Source organism: Salvelinus alpinus, chromosome 10 (assembly GCF_045679555.1).
Source record: "Salvelinus alpinus chromosome 10, SLU_Salpinus.1, whole genome shotgun sequence".
Classification (NCBI taxonomy): Eukaryota; Metazoa; Chordata; class Actinopteri; order Salmoniformes; family Salmonidae; genus Salvelinus; species Salvelinus alpinus.
This window is the reverse complement of record NC_092095.1, coordinates 37,533,518-37,555,055: the sequence shown is the minus strand read 5'-3', so window position 1 is coordinate 37,555,055 and position 21,538 is coordinate 37,533,518. Positions and strand designations below refer to the sequence as shown.

The 21,538-nt window shown below is 43.3% G+C and overlaps 1 protein-coding gene across 3 annotated transcripts in view; it reads left to right on the top strand.

Moving 5' to 3' along the window:
- The window catches only part of sugct (succinyl-CoA:glutarate-CoA transferase), a 165,102-nt gene extending 144,932 nt beyond the window's left edge, over nt 1-20,170 (top strand). For all 3 annotated transcript variants that reach the window (XM_071329148.1, XM_071329147.1, XM_071329149.1), the window contains one exon: nt 19,174-20,170. In XM_071329148.1, coding sequence (XP_071185249.1) covers nt 19,174-19,337 — 164 coding nt within the window. In that variant the 3' untranslated portion in view covers nt 19,338-20,170. The remainder of the gene's footprint in view (nt 1-19,173) is intronic.
- The last annotated feature ends 1,368 nt before the right edge of the window (nt 20,171-21,538 follow it).

Below are 21,538 nucleotides of genomic sequence, written 5' to 3'. Positions count from 1 at the left end.
GCTGTTCTTGCCATAATATGGACTGGGTCTTTTACCAAATAGGGCTATCTTCTATATACCACCCCAACCTTGTCACAACACAACTGATTGGCTCAAAGGCATTAAGAAGGAAAGACATTCCACAAATTAACTTTTAACAAGGCACACCTGTTAATTGAAAAGCATTTCAGGTGACCACCTCATAGCTTAGAACCCCCCTGTAATATTTACTGTTCCTTTATCACAATAAAATAAAAATTGAATAAATAAAAATTCAAATCCAGCAGATGATTCAGAATTCATCATGTTTTCTTAATATTAGTTTATATCTAATGTAACTTGTATCAGATGGAATGTCCCATGTATTTAAGGAAAATATCATAGGCCTCATAAATATTGTCAGACATATTCCATTTACTGCAACCTTGACAAGGCTAGGCAGTTTTATGGTAAAGATTGAGAGCCCAAATACTTTTCTCAGTGAAACGGTTGTGGATATAACATTTCTAGACTTACAATGTTTATTGTATCCCTTTTGGGGAAATGTGTTTTCCATCTCATATCAAACAAATACATGGGTAGGTAGGTTCACCCCGATAAATTGGAGATAGACCTTTGGAATTGGGAGGAATAGGATATAGCCTAGAGAATAGTGTGGTTATGCATAGTCTGTTCACAGGGATTTACATATGTGGCTGACTTGTGGTTGTTTCCGTACAACTGTAGTGGTACATCATAACAATTGACATTTGTATTTCATTATGATATAATATACTGAACAAAAATATAAATGCAACTTGCAACTATTTCAACGATTTTACAGAGTTAAAGTTCATTTAAGTAAATCAGTCAATTGAAATAAATTCATTAGGGCCTAATCTATGGATGTCACATGACTGGACAGAGGGGCAGGACCTGGGCCTGGGAGGGCATAGGACCACCCACTTGGGAGCCAGGCCCAGCCAATCACAATTTGTTTTTCCCCACAAAAGGGCTTTATTACAGACAGAAATACTCTTCAGTTTTATCAGCTGTCTGGGTTTCTGGTCTCAGACGATCCCGCAGGTGAAGAAGCCGGATGTAGAGGTCCTGGGCTGTTGTGGTTCCACCTGGTCTGCGCTTGTGAATCCGGTTGGACGTACTGCCAAATTCGCCAAAATGATGTTGGAGGTGGCTTATGGTAGAGAAATTAACATTAAATGATCTGACAACAGCTCTGGTGGGAATTATTGCAGTCACCATGCCAATTACACGTTCCCTCAAAACTTGAGACATGTGGCAATGTGTTGTGTGACAAAACTACACATTTTAGAGTGGCCTTTTATTGTCCCCAGCACAAGGTGCACCTGTGTAATAAACATGTTGTTAAATCAGCTTCTTGACATGCCACACTTGTCAGGTGGATGGATTATCTTGGCAAAGAAGAAATGTTGTTGATGTAAACAAATTTGTGCACAAAATTTGAGAGAAATAAGCTTTTTGTGTGTATCTTTTATTTCAGCTCATGAAACATATTATATTTTTGTTCAGTATATATAAATATTATATGTCTCTAAGTCTCCAATGTTTCTCATGGAATTGTATCTCCAAGTCAATGTCTCCTAGTGCAGATGCCAAAGTTATTTTATCTTATTTTAAATGCAGGCTTACCTCATCCTAGAAGCACCCTCAACATCTGACAGTTCTGTTAATAAAGCTTTTCAAAGCATTTATGGTGACATTGAAGAATACGAGTCATCACGGGTTGTGAATACATTATTTGATAACTCGCACATTTAATGAACCACGCTTAAACCTCATCGAAGCAAAATTAGAAAGGCTCAAAATGAGATTGTCATTAGAAACAGTCATTAATCAGATCATCCATGCAACTGAAGGAGATTGATGGAGATGATGATATACAGTGCATTCGGGAAGTATTTAGACCCCTTGACTTTTTCCACATTTTGTTACATTACAGGCTCATTCTAAAAAAAAAATGTTTATAAATGTCCCTCATCAATCTACACACAATACACTATAATGACAAAGCAAAAACAGTTTTTAGAATTTCTTTATGCACATTTATTACAAATAAAAAACTGTAATAATAATAATGAAATATCACATTTACATAAGTATTCAGACCCTTTACTCAGTACATTGTTGAAGCAGCGGTTACAGCCTCGGGTCTTCTTGGCTATGATATTTGGGGAGATTCTCCCATTCTTCTCTGCAGATCCTCTCAATCTCTGTCAGGTTGGTTGGGGAGCATTGCTGCACAGCTATTTTCAGGTCTCTCCAGAGATGATAGACTGGGTTCAAATCCAGGCTCTGGCTGGGCCACTCAAGGACATTCATAAACTTGTCCTGAAGCCTCTCCTGTGTTGTCTTGGCTGTGTGTTTAGGATTGTTGTCCTGATGGAAGGTGAACGTTCGCCCCCAGTGTGTGGTCCTGAGCGCTCTGGAGCGGTTTTCATCAAGGATCTCTCTGTACTTTGTTCCGTTCATCTTTCCCTCGATCCTGACTAGTCTCTCAGTCTCTGCCGCTCAAAAACATCCCGACAGCATGATGTTGCCACCACCATCCTTCACCATAGGGATGGCGCCAGGTTTCCTCCAGATGTGATGCTTGGCATTCAGGCCAAAGTGTTGAATCTTGGTTTCATCAGACCAGAGAATATTGTTTCTCATGGTCTGAAAGTCCTTTAGGGGCCTTTTGGCAAATTCCAAGCGGCCTGTCATGTGCCTTTTACTGAGGGGTAGCTTCCGTCTGGCAACTCGACCATAAAGGTCTGATTGGTGGAGTTCTGCAGAGATGGTTGTCCTTCTGAAAAGTTCTGAAACTCCCATTTCCACAGAGGAACTCTGGAGCTCTGTCAGAGTGACCATCGGGTTCTTGGTCACCTCCCTGACCAAGGAGGGGGTTCTTGGTCACCTCCCCTGATTGCTCAGTTTGTCCGGGCGGCCTGCTCTAAGATGAGTCTTGGTGGTTCCAAACTTCTTCCATTTAAGAACGATAGAGGCCACTGTGTTATTAGGGACTTTCAATGCTGCAGACGTTTTTTGGGTCCCTTTCCCAGATCTTTGCCTCGACACAATTCTGTCTTGGCTTGGTTTTTGCTCTGACTTGCACTTGTCAACTGTGGGACCTTATATAAACAGGTGTGTGCCTTTCCAAAACATGTCCAAGGAGGCACCTGAGTCTCATACTAAAGGGTCTGAATGCTTTGGTAAATCAGGTATTTACATTTTTTTTATATATACATTTCCAAAATGTAAAAAAACAAAACGGTTTTCACTTTGTCATTATGGGGTATTGTGTGTAGATTGAGGACATTTTTTTATTTCATCCATTTTAGGATAAGGCTGTAACGTAACAACAAGTGGAAAAATTCAAGGGGTCTGAATACTTTCCGAATGCACTGTATACAGTATATTACCGGTGTATTTTATATTATTTTATAACTGATTGGTTTGAACCCTGAATGCTGATTGGCTGTCAGCCACGGTATATCAGACCGTATGCCATGGGTATGACAAAACATTTATTTTTACTGCTCTAAATATGTTAACCATTTTATAATAGCAATAAGGCACCTCAGGGGTTTGTGGTATATGACCAATATACACTACATGGCCAAAAGTATGTGGACACCTGCTCGTCGAACATCTCATTCCAAAATCATGGGCATTAATATGGTGTTGGTCCCTCCTTTGCTGCTATAACAGCCTCCACTCTTCTGGGAAGGCTTACCACTAGACGTTGGAACATTGCTTGCTTCCATTCAGCAACAAGAGCATTATTGAGGTCAGTCACTGATTTTGGGTGATTAGGCCTGGCCCGCAGTCGGGGTTCCAATTAATTCCAAAGGAGTTCAATGGGGTTAAGGTTAGGGCTCTGTGCAGGTGTGTCAAGTTCTTCCGTACCAATCAGGACAAACCATTTCTATATGGACCTCGCTTTGTGCGTGGGGTATTGTCATGCTGAAACAGGAAAGGGCCTTCCCCAAACTTGTGCCAGAAAGTTGGAAGCAGAGAATCGTTGAAAATGTCATTGTATACTGTAGCATTAACATTCCCCTTCACTGGAACTAACGGGCCTAGCCCGAACCATGAAAAACAGCCCAAGACTATTATTCCTCCTCTACCAAACTTTACAGTTGGCACTATGCATTGGGGCAGGTAGCGTTCTCCTGGCCAAACCCAGATCCGTCCGTCGGACTGCCAGATGGTGAAGCGCGTTTCAGAACCTGTTTCCACTGCTCCAAATACCAATGGCGGCGAGCTTTACACCACTCCAGCCGACGGTTGGCATTTCAGATGATGATCTTAGGCTTCTGTGCGGGCTGCTCGGCCATAGAAACCCATTTCATGAAGATCCCGACGACGAGCAGTTTTTTGTGCTGACGTCGCTTCCAAAGGCAGTTTGGAACTTGGTAGTAATTGTTGCAACCGAGGACAGACGCTATGCGCTTCAGCACTCGTCTGTCCGTTCTGTGAGCTTTCGTGTCCTACCACTTTGCGGCTGAGCCGTTGTTGCTTCCACTTCACAGTAAAAGCACTTACAGTTTGACCGGGGCAGCTCTAGCAGGGGAAAAAATTGACTAACTGACTTGTTAGAAAGGTGGCACCCTATGACAGTGCCACGTTGAAAGTCAATGAGCTCTTCAGTACCGGCCATTCTACTGCCAATGTTTGTCTATGGAGATTGCATGGCTGGGTGCTCGCTTTTATACATCAGTCAGCAACGGGTGTGGCTGAAATAGCCGAATCCACTAATTTGAAGGGGTGTCCACATACATACCACATGGCTGTGCTGTATCTAGGCAATCAGCGTTGCGTCGTGCATAAGAATATACCACACCCCCTCGGGGCTTATTGCTTAATTATAATATGTCACAATGGAAAACTCGCTTATTACACCAGCTCTGTACACAAATCCCTGCGTTTTTTTTTTTTTTTCTACTGTGTTTTTAATCCTGAATAGAAAAGGCATCTCTTATTCATTCCCGGAGGTAAGAATTTAGCACAGACAGGAAGAGCAGGGTTGCGGTAGGGGTTCAACTGATTCAACAATATAGATAAAAAATGTGTCAAACTCAAGCATGTTTTCAGATGAAATGGGCACCTCACTGGCCCCAGGGGGTACAGGAATGACAGTACAAGGTTCTTGTTATCTACAAACAGTCTGCAATTTGGTACACTAGGGCAGCTATTGATGTTAATGGGAGGGTCCCAGCGTGAGTTGCCCAGGCTGAAACGTCTCAATCTCCTCCCCACTGCAAACCGACCGAAGCACTCGCTCTCAAAGAGCTGCTTGGGTGCTGAGGGAACCACCGGGCCTCTTAACTCTGACATCCAGGTTCTTTAAGCTGCATTTCCTCCTCAGGCTATTTTATCTTACAGAGCATTTAGGTCACTGTCTGCTGGATGTAGATCCCTCAATGAAGCATTCGTTGTGAAATAGACATTTTTGTTTTCTTAAACTCTATTATGGTGGATGGCGGAATCGTGATGCAACAAAGTCATGAAACGTGCGTGTGTGTGTGTGTGTGTGTGTGTGTGTGTGTGTGTGTGTGTGTGTGTGTGTGTGTGTGTGTGTGTGTGTGTGTGTGTGTGTGTGTGTGTGTGTGTGTGTGTGTGTGTGTGTGCGCGCGCGCACATGGCTACATAAAGTACATGCATGTATACAGTCGGGGTGTGTTTTAAAAATTGTATGGCAATAATCAGGGAGGGAAAAAGTTTTCTGTGAGATCACAAATGTGACTTTTTCATCCAGACCACTCTGTATCCATTTCTCAGAAGAGAAATGCCCATGAAACATGTATTACACCGTTCAAGGGAAGCCAGGGAGGCTGATTAAAGAGACTGAAAAGGGGCGACTTGTTGCGTGGGTTCAAAGCGCAGAGGATGAAGATGTACTTCAACCGACAGCTCTGCTGTGGAGCTTCATGCTGTGAATGAGTCCCCCCCCCCCATCTCCACTCCTCTCTCCACCATTTTCTTTGAAACTGGAATAAGAGCCAAAGAGAGTAACAATTGCAAGAGAGAGGAGAGAGGGACACAGTGTCCTGTTTTTTTTTTATATAATGAGCAATACTTTGTCACGATACATCGGAATGTATTCTCTTCTCATAGCCCTACTTCATCTGACTGCTTTAAAGAAGATCTAAATTCTGATCCTCCCTCCCACATATTTTATTTTCCTTGATCAAACAGATTTGAAAGAAAAGTGTTTGATACATGGTAGCGAGGGGGCAAAGGTAGAAGAGTGGCTGAGACGTGTCTCAAACCCCTGTCGTCAGGGGTTATGTGTGGTCCGGAGCTGGCAGCGCTACCACTAGACCAGATTCTGACGCACTGTTTCAGAGTTTGAACCCCTCTCACTTCATCTTTGTCCCGGATGTGCTCCCACCCCGCGCAACCAGCAGGGACCAAGAACCTCAAGGGCGTATGTCTGGACATGAGCACCGCTCTTTTGTCCCATTCTTGGCCCTATTTGTGCCAACCCACTGGGCAGACAGTCTTTTTAAAATTCTTTATCTCAATCTTCTGTCGTTTCACAGGGTACCATCAGGAATGGGCCATACAGAGCGCTCGCTCCAGTATGTGTTGACTCACCGCTTATTTAGGTATTTATCGAATTCTCTGTTTTCCACAAATCTCCTGTGGGTCTGTTGGCTGACTCATGGGCCACTGAGCACTGAAACCTCAGGCTCGGCGGCATGCTCTTTCCTCCGGAGGGCAGGAAGCCCCGTTGCCCTCTGTCTCACTGGCTTAGTCTCCCTGTCTCTCTCCATCCGTGTCCCCCAAACGGGTTCTTCCTGAATGGGACTGTCTGCATCGGACCGATCCATCCCATTTACAATACTCTGGAGCTGAGCCAAGGCCAGTAATGAGTTGGCACCGACTATGGAACTGCTGGGCACAGAATGTGGGTGGGTGGGTGTGTGTGTGTGTACATGCATATTTCAATAGAGGGATTAATCCTTTTGCTTTGCGATGAGGACTTGAGTGTTTCAACTGATTAATTGATCTCCAATTGAAATGAAAGCAGAGAGGTTGGGATAGACTCTAGATAGAGGGAGAGAGAATCAGTCTGTTGTAAAACCCAACGGAGGACTAGAAAAGGAAGGATAGAAAGACCCGAACAGAACAGAGAGCTTTTTGTGGTGAGACTACGAGGAGCATCTTCCTCCGATAACGGAACAGTGTGGGAAAGCAGATGTGGCCTTGCGGCCGCCCATCGGATCGAAGGAGAGGGGGAGGAAATAGAGGATGTGGTGAGGGCATCGTTCATAACTGCTGAGGCATCGAAAGGCAGAGGGAAACCGCACGTGTCCTCACACACGCACACAGCCATGTTCAGGGTCCTGTTCTCCCCTCCTTTCTTTCCCTCCCATCTTTGCTTTTCATTCTGATCTCACATTTTACGGCCTGGCCTCGTCTTTCATTGAAAACAGCCTCAGTCCTTTCGGTGCGTTCTCTCAGTTTTGTAGTTAACCTTCCGTCTGAAAAGTTGGTACAGAGATTTGGGTGTCATATGGGGCATTGGTTTCAGTCCTGCCCTTGTGGTTTATTTGGAAAAGCATTGTATGGCTCTTATTTTTCAATATTGTCTACATCTAAACTGTCTCTCATAACGCAGTATGTCATGGTTCCAGCAAACAGTCATTAGATCAACGGATTTATTTACTCGCAGTGCCAGAGAGAAAAATCACAAACTGGAATCAAAGCAGTGGGGCAACGACACATTTTATGGCAGCGCCCACCAATTGAAAAATCACTATTTCCAGTCTGTCGAAAACGTATGTCCTCTACAGAAATGCAATCATAGAAAGCATCAGGAAATGGTTATAGAATGTTCAGACCATGATCAGATCCCTCTGAGGACGTGGAGATGTGGCCCTTTATCCTCAAATGGCTTGTTTTTTTTCTGACATCCCCCGTGAGTCTCCAAAGCCCATTGAAAAGTGCAGCTATTGATATGTGGTGTAAATACCAGATGACAGACTTTACTGAATACCAAAACTCTGCTTTCGGGTTTCTTTACCGCAATGTCGGTGTCCTTGTGTTGCATTACCCACAATTGTTTAACTTCTGGGGTTGGATATCGTTCGTCAAACAGCAAGGGACCTTTGTTTGATAGTCAATGAAGAGCTTTTGTATACATGGCATAGATTTTGACCAAGAGGGGGATTGTACAGGATACTCATCAGTTTGTTAAGCGGAGCAGCACAGGAGAACCCAAGAGCAGACTCAGACCAGGAAACGGGGATGAATGAACCAAGATATTTATTGTAACACAGGGAGAGATGAAGTGCATATCCAGGGAAGCTTGGATGAGTTGTAGGAAACCAGGTGTGGAGGCTGAGGTTGGGTTGAGCTGGGTTGATACAGGGTAAACCGGTCTAGAGGGGAATCCAAGGGAGTGATGAGTTGAATCCAGAACAGGGTAGCAGGGTGGTGAGATGTGGAACAGGAGACAGGAACCAGAGTCAGAGCGGCAAAACTGCAGTGTGGAGGAGAAACAGTGTCAGGCAAAGAAATAGACATAGCGGGATACAGGATCTTACATAACAAATAGCTAGAAGCATGACTGACTGATCAGCGATTACGATCCGGCAGAGTGGAATTGGCAGGACTGAGTATTTGTAGAGGTCTTGATTATGGAACGGGTTGCAGCTGGTGAGGATCCGCTCTGGCTCCAGCACACCCGTCTCCCCCTCCCTTTCTGTTTGTGTGTGGTTGGAGAGAGAGTGTACTGGAGGAGTGACTGCAGGTTAAGGAGACACCGGATGTCCACTAGGGGGTGTGGCAGGAGCAGATGTGCAAGTACCCCCTCCCTACGGGCGCACTACCTGGCTTGTCAGGGTGTGAGGAATGGAAATCTTGTAGGAGGGATGGGTCCAGAATGTGACAGGGCACCCAGCAGCGCTCCTCAGGCCCGTATCCCTCCCAGTCCACCAAAATACTAGCAACCGTGACCTCGACGGCGTACATCCAAAAGCCGCCGGACGGTATAGGCAGGATGGTCATCGATGAGCCGAGGGGTTGGAGGAGCAGCTGCAGGGGGAGACAGGAGACTGGAGCAATTAAAGACACATGGAAGGTGAGGTGGATTTAGAGAGAGCTTGGGAGTTTTAGATGCACAGCAGAGGGGTTAATGACATGATCAATCTTAAATGGACCAATGAATCGGGGCGCTAGTTTTCTGGAAGCCACTTTCAAGGGCAAGTCCTTAGACGAGAGCCATACCCTTTGGACTTGAGCTGAAGCACGGCGATGGTTAGCTTGAGATTGGGTACTGGTGGAGGCACGAAAAGCAGCCCGGGCCCTCCTCCAGGTGCGATGACAATGGCACATGTGGTCCTGGACTGAGGGCAGGGAACAAGGGGGGTTGGTAACCCAGGGAACACTCAAAGGGTGACATACCTGATGAGGCGTTGATGAGGGTATTGTGGGCATATTCCACCCAGGGTAACTGGGCACTCCAGGAGGAAGGGTTAGCTGAAGTTACAGCGTAGGGCCGTCTCCAACCCCTGATTGGCCCGCTCGGTCTGGCCATTGGTCTGGGGGTGATATCCAGATGAAAGGCTAACCTTAATACCAAGTGCTGTGCAGAAGGCTTTCCATACCTGGGAAGTAAACTGGGGTCCCCTGTCAGAAACGATGTCAATAGGGATGCCATGCAGCCGCAACACATGGGATACCAGTAGGTCCGTAGTCTCCCTGGAGGAAGGAAGCTTGGAGGGGAATGAAGTGAGCCACTTTGGAAAATCGGTCAATAATAGTAAGGATAACAGAGTTACTGTTAGATGGAGGAAGGCCAGTAACGAAGTCCAGAGCTATGTGTGACCAGGGGCGACTGGGTATGGGAAGAGGGCGAAGCAGACCGGACGTAGGTTTGGTGGATGTTTTATTCCGGGCACAGACCGAGCCAGCTGAGATGAATCCCCGAGCGTCTTTTTTTTTGTTTTAACCATGGATGACCCAGAACCAGGGGAGAGTTGGGACTGTTGATTATGTGGAAACTGATATTTTCCTGGTGATTACCAGAGAGACGTAGGATGACTGGAACGGTTTTCTCACAGACACGGAAGAGAAGCTTACCATTGAGACCGTTGGCATCGAGAGGTGCGTTAAGTGGAATGGTGTCCAGGACCAACTGGTTAACACCTCGGTCCAGAAAGCGCTCGTCGGCACCTGAATCTATAAGAGCAGATAGAGGAAAAGCCTGGTTCTGCCACACAAGGTTGGCCTCAAACAGGGGTCTGGGGGAAGATGGGCTGGCGATTTGACTCGACAGTATTTCCCCCATAACGGCTGAGCCTCCTCTTACTGGCCGCAGGGAACAAGTGGAGACCAGGTGGCCAACCTGGCCACAGTATAGACACGCCGCTGCCTCTTCTCTGGAGATAGACTGGTCCGGCTGAGCTGCATGGGGCCAGGCTTAGAACATGCCTGGGGTAAGGATGCAGTCGGAGGAGAAGTGCAAGGCACTGAAGCAGATGTTAAGGAACTTGCAACCCTACCTACCCTCCGACGCGCCCGGAGGCAGTTGTCAATGCGGATAGTGAGAGAAAGGAGTTCAGCAAGATCAGTCTCCTTCCATGGACACCAACTCACCTTGAGGGTCAGTGAGTGAGTTCCGGATAGCTCCCTGAAGAGCCTCTTCATTTCAGCCGCTCTATGCGGCGAGGGTGCGGAGCTCACATGCCATTTCAGCAACACTCTGGGCGCCTTGACGGAGGGACAGGAGTTGTTTAGCGGCGTCCTTTCCGCAGATCGGGTGGTCGAAGACCTTCCTCATCTCCTCCGTGAATCTGCTATAGGAGAAGCCAATGGGTGACAGTCTCTCCCACACAGCAGTGGCCCAGGAAATCGCTGCACCACAGAGGCAACCAATCAAAAACAAAATCTTGGCTCATTCACTAGCATAAGAGCTGGGCTGTTGCTCAAATACTAGTGAACATTGTACTAGAAAAGCTCTGCAAGCTCCGAGATTTCCATCGTAGTGCTCGGGAGTAGGAACAGGTTGTGAGCTTTGGGCGAAGATATCACTCTCTAGGACAGACAGGTTCCGTGAAAACTCATTGATAGTCTCCAGAAGGGTTTTTTGGGATTGTCATGTTGATTGAGCAGGGCACCTTGACCATTGAGAATTTGGTAGAGAGTATTCGAGTCTGCTGGGTTCATATCTCAGCCGGATTGTACTGTTAAGCGGAGCAGCACAGGGGAACCCAAGAGCAGACTCAGACTAGGAAGTGGGGATGAATGAACCAAGATATTTATTGTAACACAGGGAGAGATGAAGTGCAGATCCAGGGAAGCTTGGATGAGTTGTAGGAAACCAGATGTGGAGGTGGAGGTTAAAGTGAGCTAGGTTGGGACAGGGTAAACAGGTCCGGAGGGGAATCCAAGGGAGTGATGAGTTGAATCCAGAACAGGGTAGCAAGATGTGGAACAGGAGACAGGAACCAGAGTCAGAGCGGCAAAACTGCAGTGAGAGGAGAAACAGCGCCAGGCAAGGAAATAGGCACAGCAGGAGACAGGATCTTAAATATCAACAAATAGCTAGAAGCATGACTGACTGAACAGAGATTACGATCCAGCAGAGTGGAAGTGGCAGGACTGAGTATTTGTAGAGGTCTTGATTATGGAACGGGTTGCAGCTGGTGAGGATCCGCTCTGGCTCCAGCACACCTGTGTCCAACCACACAAACAGAAAGGGAGGGGGAGAGAGAGAGAGGAAGACACCAGATGCCCACTAGGGGGTGTGGCAGGAGCAGATGTGACAGTTTAATCAAAGAATGCCTATTTGGAGCAAGGTAATGTCATCCATCTCATGCTCTTACCTTGTGATCTGCATTTAGAGTGCCTTCAGAAATTATTCACACCCATTGACTTTTTCCACTTTTTGTTGTGTTACAGCCTTACAGCTTTTTTGTCACTGGCCTACACACAATACCACAAAATGTCAAAGAGGAATTATGTTTTTTTTTTTTTTATGGAAATGTCTTTAGTCAATAAGTATTCAGCCCCTTAGTTATGGCAAGCCTAAATAAGTTCAGGGAGGTTTTCCAATGCCTCGCAAAGAAGGGCCCCTATCAGTAAATAAAAAATAAACAGACATTGAATATCCCTTTGAGCATGGTGAAGATATTATTACACTTTGGATGGTGTATCAATACACCCAGTCACTACAAAGATACTACTCAGTTGCTGAAGAGGAAGGAAACTGCTCAGGGATTTTACCATGAGGCCAATGGTGACTTTAAAACAGTTACAGAGTTTAATGGCTGTGATATGAAAAACTGAGGATGGATCAACATCCTTGTAGTTACCCCATAATACTAACCTAATTGAGTGGAAAGAAGGAAGCCTGTACAGAATACAAATATTCCAAAACAAGCATCCGGTTTGCAGCAATGCACTAAAGTAATACTGCAAAAATGTGTCAAAGCAATTAACTTTTTGTCCTGAAAACAAAGTGTTATGTTTGGGGCAAATACATTACTGAGTACCACTCTCCATATTTTTAAGCATAGTGGTGGCTACATGAGGTTATGGGTATGCTTGTAATCAGTGGCGATTTTAGCATGTCAATCTTGGTGGGGCAAAAAAATTAAATAGTGTAATGCATGCCAGCAAAGCCACCTCACAACACAACACTAAACAATACATGAATTGCACTATATGCCCACTAACTGTTAGGGCCTACATAAAACTGTCCCAACAGCAGTCCCAACATCTTACCACTGCTATACCTGGCTATCAGCAGAGCCTTGTCTGGCAGCGAAACAGTTAATTCAACCAGTTAACCAGCGAAACAGTTAATAAAAAATAAAAATCAGTTGATATGGCTGACTTGCTTAAAGAAATGTGGTTTCTAATGACAGTTGATATGTACAAACTATGGCATAAAGGGACGACAAGCAGATAAGAGACAATACATAATTTCAATTAAGACAGTGAGCGAGCTAGGACGGACGTAACATTAGTTCTAAACTATTTGTTTAGCACTTTTGAAATGTACAGCGACAGTGCTCTCCCTGTACACCAAGTTAAAACCGTAGGATAAATAAAGGGGGCATATAAGCAGACAATGAAAGCTCTTACAATATTCGATGATTACATTTCTCTAAAACAGGTTATAGGCTACAGTTGAAATGTCAGAACAGTAGGTGAGGGGTAAATAGACCAAATTATTAGGGTGAGGCACATGGGCTACTAACATCTTACTACACAACATACACATAGTATTACTTTCTTAGCTACAGTATACATATCTCCCTGGCATATTACATCATTTATGAAGCAGCATACAATACATTTTTTGGACTCGCATTGTTGTGCTTGGCTCACTTGAACAGGAAGGTGGCGCGGCGGTCCTACGACTTAACATTTGTTTTGAGCGCGGCACAAATCTTGCTTCATTGACAGCATGGCCAATGTTGAATGTATCATTTTTTACTTGGAAAAGAGCCCCTTAATCCCAGATTTGGGACCACACAACCACTGGCACTGATTCCTTCCAAGCCACTCGTTGAATTTGTGATTTCCAACTTGTTGTGTCATTTTTATGTCCAATAGCCGATGAGCACCGATACGTTTTATAGATAATTTCTCTTACTTATTTATCTTCTTATGACAAGGATTAAAAACGATTTGCCAGTAGATTGTTGACTTGATCCATGATGATGACTGCTAGCTAAGATTGTGAAAGTATCAGTCCAATCAAAGCTACTGTACATATAACGTGATTTGATGTCAGTTTATCTGTGGCCAATGACCTTGAGCCTTCTTGGATGGGCACTTCTATGGCACTAGCCGAAGGGCTAGAATTTTCCATGTCTCCTCTTACGTTTGACAGTGACCCCATAAACGACAGAACACAGGTGAAAACTCCATGTTTGTATGCGGCTTTTTTAACTCAATGATATATTCGTTTTACATATTTTGCTAACTGATATGTGACACAGGCAAACCCCCAAGAAAATGACAGGTCGCCACGGTCTAAAAATGTCTAAAACAATGTTTTCACTTTGTCATTATGGGGCATTGTGTGTAGATCGGTCAGAATTTTTTTAATATTTAATCAATTTTGAAATCTGGCTGTAACACAACAAAATATGGAATAAGATGTGAATACTTACAGTAGGGATGCGAGTGAGCAAAGGAAGTTGGATGAGGAAATTAATGGTATCTTTAGCATCATCTACGCTGGTTTGTTGAAATATAGGAAGTGTCTTAACATATGTGTCTTTACTTCTCTTTCCCTCTTTGTTCCAACACTGCATGAATTTGGTGAAACTATCAGAGCAGTCTCATCTGTGTTATCTATGTGTCTCTGTCTGTCATGATGAAAGCCTTATCACTGAAACCCCAGGATAATGAATCCAGGTCAATTCTCAACTCCATTAATTCCACATCTTTTAAATTGTACTATTCTCAGGTTTGTTAACCCCAACTTGGGTCCCATTTTTTATTAACTACATCTGGGCTTTATAGAGCATTCATAAATCGTTTATTAGGCATATACAGTGCATTCGGGAAGTATTCAGACCCCTTCACTTTTTCCACAGTTTGTGACATTACAGCCTTATTCTAAAATGTATTAAATAAAAGTTTTTCCTCATCATTCTACACACAATACCCTATAATGACAAAGTGAAAACAGGTTTTTAGGAAATTTTGCAAATGTATAATTTTTTTTTCTCCAAATACCTTATTTACGTAAGTATTCAGACCCTTTGCTATGAGACTTGACATTGATCATCCTTGAGGTGTTTCTTCAACTTGATTGGAGTCCACCTGTGGTATATTCAATTGATTGGACATGATTTGGAAAAGCACACACCTGTCTGTACTGCATAAGGCCCCACAGTTGACAGTGCATGTCAGAGCAAAAACCAAGCCATGAGGTAGAGGGGATTGTGTGTAGTGCTCTGAGACAGGATTGTGTCGAGGCACAGATCTGGGGAAGGGTACCAAAAAATGTCTGCAGCATTAAAGGTCCCCAAGAACACTGTGGCCTCCATCATTCTTAAATGGAAGAAGTTTAGAACCACCAAGACTCTTTCTTGAGCTGGCCGCCTGGCCAATCTGAGAAATCGGGGGAGAAGGGCCTTGGTCAGGGAGGTGACCAAGATTCCGATGGTCACTCTGACAGAGCTCCATAGAGGAACTCTGGAGATGAGAGAACCTTCCAGAAGGACAACCATCTCTGCAGCACTCCACCAATCAGGCCTTTGTAGTAGAGTGGCCAGACAGAAGCCACTCCTCAGCAAAAGGCACATGACACCCCACTTGGAGTTTGCCAAAAGGCACCTAAAGGACTCTCGGACCGTGAGAAACAAGATTCTCTGGTCTGATGAATCCAACATTGAACTCTTTGGCCTGAATGCTAAGCGTCATATCTGGATGAAACCTTGCACCATCCCTACGTGAAGCATGGTGGTGGCAGCATCATGCTGTGGGGATGTTTTTCAGCGGCACGGACTCGGAGACTAGTTGGGATCGAGGGAAAGATGAACGGAACAAAGTACAGAGAGATCCTTGATGAAAACCTGCTCCAGAGCACTCAGGACCTCAGACTGGGGCAAAGATTCACCTTCTAACAGGACAACGACCCTAAGCACACATCCAAGACAACGCAGGAGTGGCTTCGGGACAAATCTCTGAATGTCCTTGAGTGGCCCAGCCAGAGCCTGGACTTGAAGCCAAAACATCTCTGGACAGACCTGAAAATAGCTGTGCAGCGACGCTCCCCATCCAACCTGACAGAGCTTGAGAGGATCTGCAGAGAAGAATGGGAGAAACTACCCAAATACAGGTGAGACAAGCTTATAGCGTCATAACCAAGAAGACTTGAGGCTGTAATCACTGCCAAAGGTGATTCAACAAAGTACTGAGTAAAGGGTCTGAATATTTATGTCAATGTGATATTTCCGTAATATCAAGCACAGGTCTCTAGCAGAAGAGGTGTGGTAGTCTTAGGTTGGCCTACTCCAAATCATCATGGTTCTGACACAAACACAAGCTTTGCATGTACATCAACCCATTTAAATACCTTTCACCTTCATAAATGAGCATAACGTTAATAACCAGTTTATTTACACTTCATGTTGTGTCCTGTAATTCTTAGTTTGAAGTGAGAGAACCTTTGGTTTTTCATAAGACATCCATAAAGGCTCTATATCGGCAGGTAGAATAGTGGTTAGAGCATTGGGCCAGTAACCGAAAGGTTGCTGGATCGAATCCCCGAGCTGACAAGGTAAAAATCTGTCATTCTGCCCCTGAACAAGGCAGTTAATACACTGTTCCCTAGTAGGCCATCATTGTAAATAAGGTTAAATAAAGATTACATTTAAAAAATATCCCAAAACACTGTACTTTAAGTCAGACCCCTTTGGTTATTTATAACACATACAGTACATAAATGGCTTGTATCATATGACGCTGTACTTACTATAAAGTCAGCCACCTATGGTCATTCATAACACATACATAAATGCCTTATATCATATGACGCTCTACGTACTATAAAGTCAGACACATTTGGCCATTCATAACACATTCTGTACATAAAGGCTTAATGATGTAAACACAAATGTATTAACACTTAGGGATATATCACTAACAGCTAAAACAAATAAACATTAAAGACATTTTTAAACATACATACATTTCCTTGTATTTGTACATTTTTAAAACAATTCAAATACATTAACTTTCACAAAGTCCAGCAATGCAATTACATTGAACATTGCAAAGGGCTGTGAATAGTGTAGCTTGACCCCGAGCTGGAAGACAAATGGTTCTTGCCTCTCTGCCTGCTGGAGGTACTGCATGTTGGTTCCAACCTTAAAAGTAACAACAGGCCTCCCGGGTGGCGCAGTGGTCTAGGGCACTGCATCGCAGCGCTAGCTGCGCCACCAGAGTCTCTGGGTTCGCGCCCAGAGACTCAATTGGCCTAGCGTCGTCCGGGTTAGGGAGGGTTTGGCCGGTAGGGATATCCTTGTCTCATCGCGCTCCAGCGACTCCTGTGGCGGGCCGGGCGCAGTGCGCGCTAACCGAGGGGGCCAGGTGCACGGTGTTTCCTCCGACACATTGGTGCGGCTGGCTTCCGGGTTGGAGAAGCGCTGTGTTAAGAAGCAGTGCGGCTTGGTTGGGTTGTGCTTCGGAGGACGCATGGCTTTCGACCTTCGTCTCTCCCGAGCCCGTACGGGAGTTGTAGCGATGAGACAAGATAGTAATTACTAGCGATTGGATACCACGAAAATTGGGGAGAAAAGGGGGTAAAATTTTAAAGAAAAAAATAAAATAAAAAATAAAATAACAACAAAGAAAGGTAGCATGTCTGTTAAGAAATGCTTATATCACACCATCTGGATAAGGCATTTCTGTGCTGTGCCAGGAACTTCATTTGATTCGTATTATTATATTCCTCTTTAATTTACAAATCTCATGATGTGACCATGAGACGTGGCTGTATCTAGAGGGATTTTTATATAGCTGAGCCTGCTAGCTAGCTACATTTAGGCTAGCTAGCTAGCAATTGCTGTGAAGTCACCAAAAGTATTTGAAATAACAATTGAGGTAGCTACAATGTAATCTAAAGGTAATCTAACTCACTCAACTACTACAAACTACACTGAACAAAAATATAAACGCAACATGTAAAGTATTGGTCCCATGTTTCATGAGCTGAAATTAAAAAATCCCAGAAATGTGCCATATGCACAAAAAGCTTATTTCTCTCTAATCTTGTGCACAAATTTGTTTTCATCCCTATTCGTATGTATTTCACCTTTGCCAATATAATCCCTTGTGGAACCACGCCAGCCCAGGAACTTCACATCCGGCTTCTTCACCTGCAGGATCATCTAAGGTGTTTTGTGGGGAAAACGAATTGGCTGGGTCTGTCTCCCCACGTAATAGTAAAAAAGTGTCAATGACCTGTATTTATTCATGATATATATATGAAACAATTTATCTAAACATTAACAAATATTCATATTTGTTCATATTTAGGTGACATTTGCATTAAATGTTGGTTTTAAGATGTTCCAAGGTCAAATAAATGCCCCCATTGCGAATCACTATATGGAATAGATATTGGCTTAGAGCAAGTACTATTCTGGGTGCCGCAGTAAAAGTATTGTAGAGAATACTCCGTAGGGTCTGTAGATTGTAAATATGGTGTCATTTCATGGGGCTCTGAATAATACGAAGTGTTGCTGGCTTTTTACTCCACCCATTCCATAGGTGGCCACAATGCAAATCACTGTTTATGGAATAAATAATCATCACATGCAATTACTGCTCTACAGAAAACCTGCTAACCAAACAACATTGCAGGGCATGCTCACTGAATTAAAGGCCAACTACACAAAAAAATTGAAATTTCTTAGATTTTTACCAAACCTCAAAAGTCATCCCCTGATGTGGTTTAAGCATTGTTGTGAAGACAGAAAATGACATTTGGTTGTTTTCTATAAAAAAAAGTGTGAAGAAAATGGGAGAACCTGAAAGAATGGGGGAAATCCAAAACCGAGAGAATCTAATTTCGGAGATAAAAAAAACAACATTTTAAAAGGCCGTACCAACGTTTTTTGATGTGCATGACTGCACTTTAGAGTATGTGTCATCCTGCAGTACACCATTTCGGAGAAGGTTAAGGTCAGGTCCAATATTGACAATGCACCCAAGAGGGAAAGAGGTTAGGCCATCCTATAAATGTTTTAGAGTAATATAATATATATAATTTATCAGACGCTTTTATCCAAAGTGACTTACAGTCATGTGTGAATAAATGATTATGCATGGATGGTCCCGGGAATCAAACCCACTATCCTGGCATTGCAATGCTCTACCAAGATGCATGGCATGGTTATAAATGCTTTGTGAAACCTCAATGTAATATGATTTATAAGGCCTTTATTAAGCGGTGCCAATGCCACCTTTTATAAAGCACAGGCTTATGTCATATTTGACATAGTGGGTTGTCACATTTGACATGGGTGGTTATGTCACACAGTTATGCCACATTTATGAACCGTTTATAAAGCATGACATACGGTTATAGATGTGTAACACATGTAGTGTGTTATGAAGGCTTTATGAAGTATTTATAAGCTGCACTAAAAGTCGGAAGTTGTAGTTTGTTTTTAGTGTAACCAATTTGTATCTACTCTTTTTCCACAGGGCCAGCGGTCCGATTCAGCACCTTTGAGAGCAGGGAGCCGATGCCCCCTCCCGTGATTGGTCAACACACTGTGCAGGTTCTCAGAGAGAGTCTGTCCTATAGTGATGATGTCATCAATCAGCTGCTGGCATCAGGGACAGTTGCCCAGAATGAAGTGCATTGAGAACTGTGCTCTATCTCAATTCTTCTTTCCTGATAACTACATAAGCACCACATAAAGGAGGTGAAGAGAGCGGACGCAAAGAATCTGGAAAATAATAATTGAGAAAGAGCACTGGTGAAATTGGTATATGAGCAATTTGAACACCCTGGATGGAGCACAACTGTTAACCAATGAAAACCTTCATGTTCCACCTAGGGTTGCAAAATGCTGGTAAATTTCCCAAAAATTCCTAGGTTTTCCAGAAATGTCAGGGATTTCCACCTAAGCCCTGTTTGGACCACTCTGCAGGATTTTTTGTGTTACTTCCGTGATACAAAGGTTTTGCTTTTGTAAACCATGAATAACCATCAGCGAGCAAAATGAAACCACAAATGTAGCAATAACGACATAATGATGTATGTACACACCCTTTCCATAGCCAGCTAGCATTTTATTTGCATCTCTCCTGGGGCTCAATGGCATCACTTTGTGATTCACACATGATTGATCAATATGACACACTCTACCGTAGGTCTGACATTTCACTCAGGCCAGTGAAATACGGAAAACATTTCAGCCTTTGGGAGGATATCGCGTAATGCTATATTTGTGGTCAGTCATCACTCATTACTGCACTTAAATCCTTTATATCACATCCAGAGTTGATCCATGTTCAGCGAGTGCACATTTGTGCTGGAGATGCATACTTTTAATGAACTTATACATTATTATTGTAATGAAATGTGCTTTACAAATGTAACAAATTATTATTATCAACCAGTGAGATCCAACTAGGTGATTTGTAATTGTTGACCTGACATTCATTAGAAACAAATAAAATGGTTCTGAACATTGTTGTTATTTCACAGGACTATTTGTCTTGTGACCATTTAGCTATGTTTTGCCTCTTAGCTGTTGCAATTAAACATTTCTTATGGTTCAAACCACTCAAATGAAAAGATTGATCAGCAAAAAATCCGTATGATATTTAAAACGCACGTTTCCTTCTAACTAATGTTGCAAAAAGGAATCTGAATCTTAAAAAGGATGAAAAATGTAACTATCTTGTTTGCATTGTCCTGGGTGTGATGGATATATAGTGGATGTTACAGATTACAATGTTCCATGTAATGGGTTAGTTCCACAGTAATGGAATTACTCTTTGAATCCGATTTTTCCCTTAAAAATTTTTGCCAAACAGTAACCGTTGATATCAAAGTTTAACGAACCATACAACTCTATGCACAAACTCTATGTTTTAAACAATTTACACAGACAATTTCACAAAAACACATTTACTGGAAGAACTGTACAGATGCAAAGTTTTGTAACAGAATTACAGTAAATTCTCCCTCAGCTTTTTTTATGTGACCACGTTTACCAAAAAGCTCTGTTAAATATCTGCTCCGAATTAAGATTCCAAGAGTGGCGTGTCAGCTATGACACCTTGAGTTCAAATATATTTTTGTTAGTGAATTACAGTAGGTGAAGAGAATTTACACGCGGTAAAGGAATTACGGTAACAGAATTACATCATGGGGTCCCTGATCTGTACTATACCGAAATGCATATGAATATCATTCTCTTCATGGTGATGCATCCTGAATAGGTATACAACTGTAGAACTGTCTAACTCCTTCTTTGGCATATTTGGGTATTATTCTACACACGGGCTATAATGGTAATGAACTCTGACCCCAAACAAGATCACATTTGGTTGGTGCGGACCAGACCAAATCTGAACCAATCATAGACGTCTTTGTTTCATACGTTTAGACATCACAGCACAGTAGAGTACAGTACAGTACAGTAAAGTAGATATGTTTAGTACGGTACATTATACTGTACCCTACTTTGCTGTACATTACTGTATTGTACTTTTCTTTAATGTACTGTACTGTGCTGTCCGAACTTGTGAAACATAGACTTCTGAGATTGTTTCCGGCCAGGGGCAGAGAGAGGAAGAGTGAGAGGAAGGCGTTGTCCAAACTGACCACCAAATGACAGAAAGAGAAAAAAACATAACAGTGAACATAACAGTGTGGTAGTTGAAGGGAGGATAGTAACAAGTGATCCAACTGTGGTGTGTGACTACTATGATTTCCCATTGTAGACAATTCAATTGCAATAATTCCATTTCGGGTTTTTCAGTAATACCATTACCGATTTGGTCACAGAATTACGAGTTTCATCACTATATAATTCATAAACAAACTTGATAT